Genomic DNA, 4,894 nt, shown 5'->3' with positions numbered 1-4,894 from the left:
CATAAAGCATGACCAGGTGYTGAGCTGCTTTGGTGAACCTCAAAACTGTTTTCTTCTGTGGGTTGCTGTTTTTGTAGAAGTAGGATGTAGGTCAATATGGGACAGGATGCAGCCTTTGTCCTTGAGGCACCAAAGCAGGCTTTCTGTTTTTAGAAGTGCTCAGCAAGGTTTCTTGGTCTGCAGTGCTTGAGAGGGAGATGAGATGCCAGAAAAGAGCAAATGTGCCTTTAATACACATCATCCAGAGGGCTTTACCTGGGACCCTGGTCCATGCTGGTCTCCAAAGCCTTGGGGGAGACCAGGTGACAAATCTGGGGAAGTTTTCCCCTTTCCCRTGAATTCTGCCCAGCTTTCCTTCTGATTGAGTAGACACGCAATAAATAGCACAGAAAGCTAAGGGTGCAGGCCTGGGGATCACAGCATCTCTCTTATGAGGATAAGCTGTGACACTTGGGCCTGTTTACCCTGGAGAAGAGAAGACTAAGAGGGGATCTTATCAATGTCTGTAAATACCGTAAGGAAAGGTGTTAAGGGGATGGGGCTGGAATCTTCTCCGTGATGGCAAGTGACAGGACAAGAGGCAATGGGCAAAAACTGAACCACAGGAAGTTCCACCTGAATATAAGGAAGAACTTCTCTATGGAGAGAGTGACAGAACACTGGAACAGGTTGCCCAGAGACGTTGTGGAGTCTCCTTCTCTGGAGATATTCAAAAGCCACTTGGGGACAATCCTGTCTAGCATGCTCTAGGTCACTGTGCTTGAGCAGGAGGGTGGGACTAGAGGATCTCCAAAGATCCCTTCTAATGTCAACCATTCTGTGATTTTGTGATYTCTCACAGTATTCAAGGGGGATGGAGCCTCCCTTCCGCAAGAGTCACCCCAGGACAGTGCAAAGACAAGGAAGAGCAGGAAGGCTGGTTGTAGGGATATTCTCAAACTCCAGTAGCTGCAGAGCGGGGAGTCGATCACCTCACAGACACCTGAATGTGCCAAAATGCAGGTCTGGAGGCACAGCACTGCCTTTCTGGCTCTGCACCAGAGTCTGGACAGCAGTGCTGCAGTGTGTGGGCATGTCCTCCAAAGCCCAGGGTCAAAAATGTGGGGGATTCAGGAAGCCAGGGCTGCACAGGCTCCCAAGATGGCGAGGTGTGGTGGGAGATRCAGGGTACCAAGGCAGTACAGTTCGCCAGGAGAGGCAGGGCATGAGGGGGATAAAAGGTGTCAGGGGCTGTACCCAKGTGTGAAGGTCTCTGCCTGCAGGGCAATGCTACTGAGGTTCCTGGAGGGGCCTTCTGAACCCAGACCAAGTGGGGCTCTCATGGCTGGCAGGCTTTTTAAGGATCACTCTCATGGGTCGTCCAGGGCATAAGAAGTTACATAAGACACTCCAGAGCATGGATTCAGCCCCACATGGTCAGAGGGACAGGGAATACTGCTCCTTTCTCCCAGGGGTCACTGCCAGGGTGTGAAGCCAGRGTGTGCACACAGGTCTGCCCAGGTTTGTGATTCAGAACAATATCCCTGAGCCCCAGGGTGCTGTGTGCCTGGGACAGTGACTCAGCTGTCTGCAAGAGCTAGCACTCTCGTTGTCTGAGAAGCTCACCGTGGTGCTGCAGGAGGAAGCTCTGGGTGGGAGGAGCGACCCACAGCAGGGCAGATTCATTCTCTCATTGAGAGTGTGCTCTGTGGGTCAAGGCTGCTCACAGCTTTAGCTCATGCGCAGGACATGTCCRAGGGATCTTTTCAAAAGGAATATCAGGAGAAGGGCTACTTGAAAGGGAAGGAGGCTTCCTTCTGGTCTCTGTGCTTCCATTTTACTGCATAATTCTGTCAGGGAGAAAAAAGGAAAGAGTTTTGCCAAGGAGCTAGGACTCAAAAACTTTTGATAAGTCTATGAGAAATCTCTCTAAACTGCTTCATCCTCAACTTAGCCTACAGATCAGCATCAGCTTTTTGACCTTACCAGGGTTTATGTGATCCATTCCTTAGGACATGCATGCACAGAGATGCCCCTGGAAAGTGCCCTGATCTGGCAGGTTTCTGTAAGGCAGAGCTGAGCACCCAGAGGGTGGGTTGGGGTCTGTCAGAATTGACCAGGAAAAGACCATAGGACAGAGAGAGAGCTCCCAGCAGGGTCACCTCTAGCAGCAGAGAGAGGCAGGGAATGAGAGGCAACTGCTAACAGAACCATCCTGGGAGGATGGATTGGGGCAAGTCATGGTCAGTCCCTCCAAAGCAGACACTTTCCTCTGAGCACCCTCCTCCCCCATGTGTCCTCTCTCACCCAGCAGAGTCTCTGTCCTGACAGCCATGGGGTCCAGGACATGAGCCTCCTCCTCCTCTGCAGCCAGACCKCCAGCAGAGGGGAAGGGTATCTCTCCTACCTCAGGCCTGTTTCATACTGCCCAACAAAGGGACTGAGAAAAACTACCCTGCAATGTCACCGTCTGCTGGGCTGCCTGCCCAGCTGGGTAAGGTGAAGGCTTTCCCAAGTCTGGTCTCTCTCTCTCTCTCTCTCTCCTTGCCTCCCATGGCAGCAGGAGTGCTCCCTCTCAAGATCTCCATGTTTGCCCTCCATGCTGCTCCTGTTCTTGGTCTTGGGCTTTCTGGAGTTGGGTGTTTCCAGCTGCAGCTTAGATTTTGATTCTGCAAGTTCTGCAACAGAGCGGTCTGCATGGCAGTGAGGTTTCCTAGCAACCTCCTGACATGTGGAGCTCCAGGAAATGCAGTCCGTGGGGTTGGGAAATGAGCTGACTCTCCCTTAAGGAGAGTTTTCCTGTGGTGTCCCGCTGGGCTGTGAGCTGCCCTCTAGAAAGGCTCTGCTGTCTTGAAGTGCCTCTTGTGGTATCTGAGAGACACATGAAAAAGCTGCAGAGGGGGTTGGCTAGAAGGGGAGTGTGGAGACCTCCCTCTGGTGCCTGGAGAGAGGGAGGGAAGTTTGGAGATCTGCACTTGGAAACTGGATTCATCTGCTCTCAGCAGGGGCTAGTTTCTTTTTAGAGTAACATCATCCTCCAGCTCAGAGGTGTTAGTGCAGGAGAGCTGGGAATGAGACTAACAGGCAGGTGAGATGTTCCCACTCCAAGTGACAGTGGATGCTTTCCTCTCAGGACTGAGAGTAGAAATGCTGAGAATTTCTGCACTTAAAGAGCACTCCCAGGGGTGACAGGGGCATCTCAAAGAAAATAAACAATATGAAAAAGATCCCCAAAACAAATTTCTGCAACCTTTATTCTTTAAATTGGGAGTGAAGATGCTGAAACCCTTCCACAAGATGAATGGATTTCACTTAACAGAAATTTTGATGTCAGAGTGAGTCATCAAAATTCTCACATACCCCCTGCAGGTACAGTAGRACAGACACTTGAGACCATGGACAGAGGTCTTTGCTTTTCATGACACAGCCAGTCAGCATAAATGAGAGTTGGAGGAAGGGAACTACACAAAAGGCATTCCAATAAAGAGAGATTCAATATGGGATTTTTACGAAAAAAAAAATATTTATTTATTTATTTATTTATTTATTATTCTGTAAAAGTCTCTCCTAACTTCTTAATGTCTTTTCTCCTTTTGACAGCCCTCCTGCCTAATAAGAGTCAATGTCCCAGGCTGCTGCTCCCTGAATGAGTTCCTCCTTCTGGCATTTGCAGACACTCGGGAGCTGCAGCTCTTGCACTTCTCATTCTTCTTGGGCGTCTACCCAGCTGCCGTCATGGGCAATGGCCACACCATCACAGCTGTAGCCTGTGACCACCACCTCCACACTCCCATGTACTTCTTCCTCCTCAACCTCTCACTCCTTGACTTTGGCTCCATCTCCACTATTGTCCCTAAATCCATGGCCAATTCCCTGTGGGACACCAGGACCATTTCCTACGCGGGATGTGCTGCACAAGTTTTTCGTTTTTTATTCTTGTTAGGAGGAGACTGTTCTCTTCTCACAGTCATGGCCTATGACCGCTATGTTGCCATCTGTAGTCCCCTSCACTGTGGGACCCTCATGGGCAGCAGAGCCTGTGTCAAARTGGCAGCAGCTGCCTGGGCCACTGGTTTTCTCAATGCTGTCCTGCACACTGTCAACACATTTTCAATACYKCTCTGCCAAGGCAACACAGTGGACCAGTTCTTCTGTGAAATCCCCCRGATTCTCAAACTCTCCTGCTCACACTCCTACCTCAGGGAAGTTGGGTTTATTGGGGTTATTGCTTGTTTGTTCTTAGGGTGTTTTGTTTTCATTGTGCTGTCCTACGTGCAGATTCTCACAGTTGTGCTGAGGATCCCCTCTGAACTGGGCAGGCACAAAGCCTTTTCCATGTGCATCTCACACCTTGCCATGGTCTCCCTGTTTGTCAGCACCTCATTTTTTGCCTACCTGAAGCCCCCCTCCTGCTCCTCCCCAGCTCTGGATCTGGTGGTGGCTGTTCTGTACGTTGTGGTGCCTCCAGCAGCGAACCCCCTCATCTACAGCATGAGGAACAAGGAACTCAAGGATGCCCTGAGGAGACTGGTTCAATGGCTCCAGTGTCAGCACCAGTAACCATCCCATGTGCATCCACTCAGCAGTCCACTCACGGTATTTGACATTAAGGATCTCTGATACATTTTCCCCTTTACTTTTCTATGATATCTTCTTGCAAAAAGAAAGAAAGAAAGAAAGAAGTTTTCATCTGTGCCACTTCTCTCTTATTTGAATCTGACTCTCAGACTATGTTGAACTAGGGAGCTGGGCTTCCCTCTCCAGAATCAGAGATKGGAGAGCCTCAGAGCTGGTCCCTTGCCTCTCCAGTACTCGAACAGTACAAGTGGAGGGGGAGTAGGTTGGAGGGGAGTCAGGCAGCAGCTTGTGGAAACAGGCCCTGAGCTTAACAGTATTATCACTCCATTGCCAGAAC

General features: G+C 50.2%; 1 protein-coding gene across 1 annotated transcript; it reads left to right on the top strand.

Annotated features, from left to right (window-relative positions):
* Positions 1-3,624: 3,624 nt before the first annotated feature.
* Positions 3,625-4,539, top strand: LOC146588198 (olfactory receptor 14A16-like). Its single transcript, XM_085318406.1, has one exon. The coding sequence runs from the start codon at positions 3,715-3,717 to the stop codon at positions 4,537-4,539; it is 825 nt and encodes a 274-aa protein (XP_085174532.1). The 5' UTR covers positions 3,625-3,714.
* Positions 4,540-4,894: the final 355 nt, after the last annotated feature.

Source organism: Rhea americana, unplaced genomic scaffold, assembly GCF_003343005.1.
Source record: "Rhea americana isolate MKP2758 unplaced genomic scaffold, rheAme1 scaffold_533, whole genome shotgun sequence".
Taxonomy (NCBI): Eukaryota; Metazoa; Chordata; class Aves; order Rheiformes; family Rheidae; genus Rhea; species Rhea americana.
This window is presented reverse-complemented; position numbering and strand designations above follow the sequence as displayed.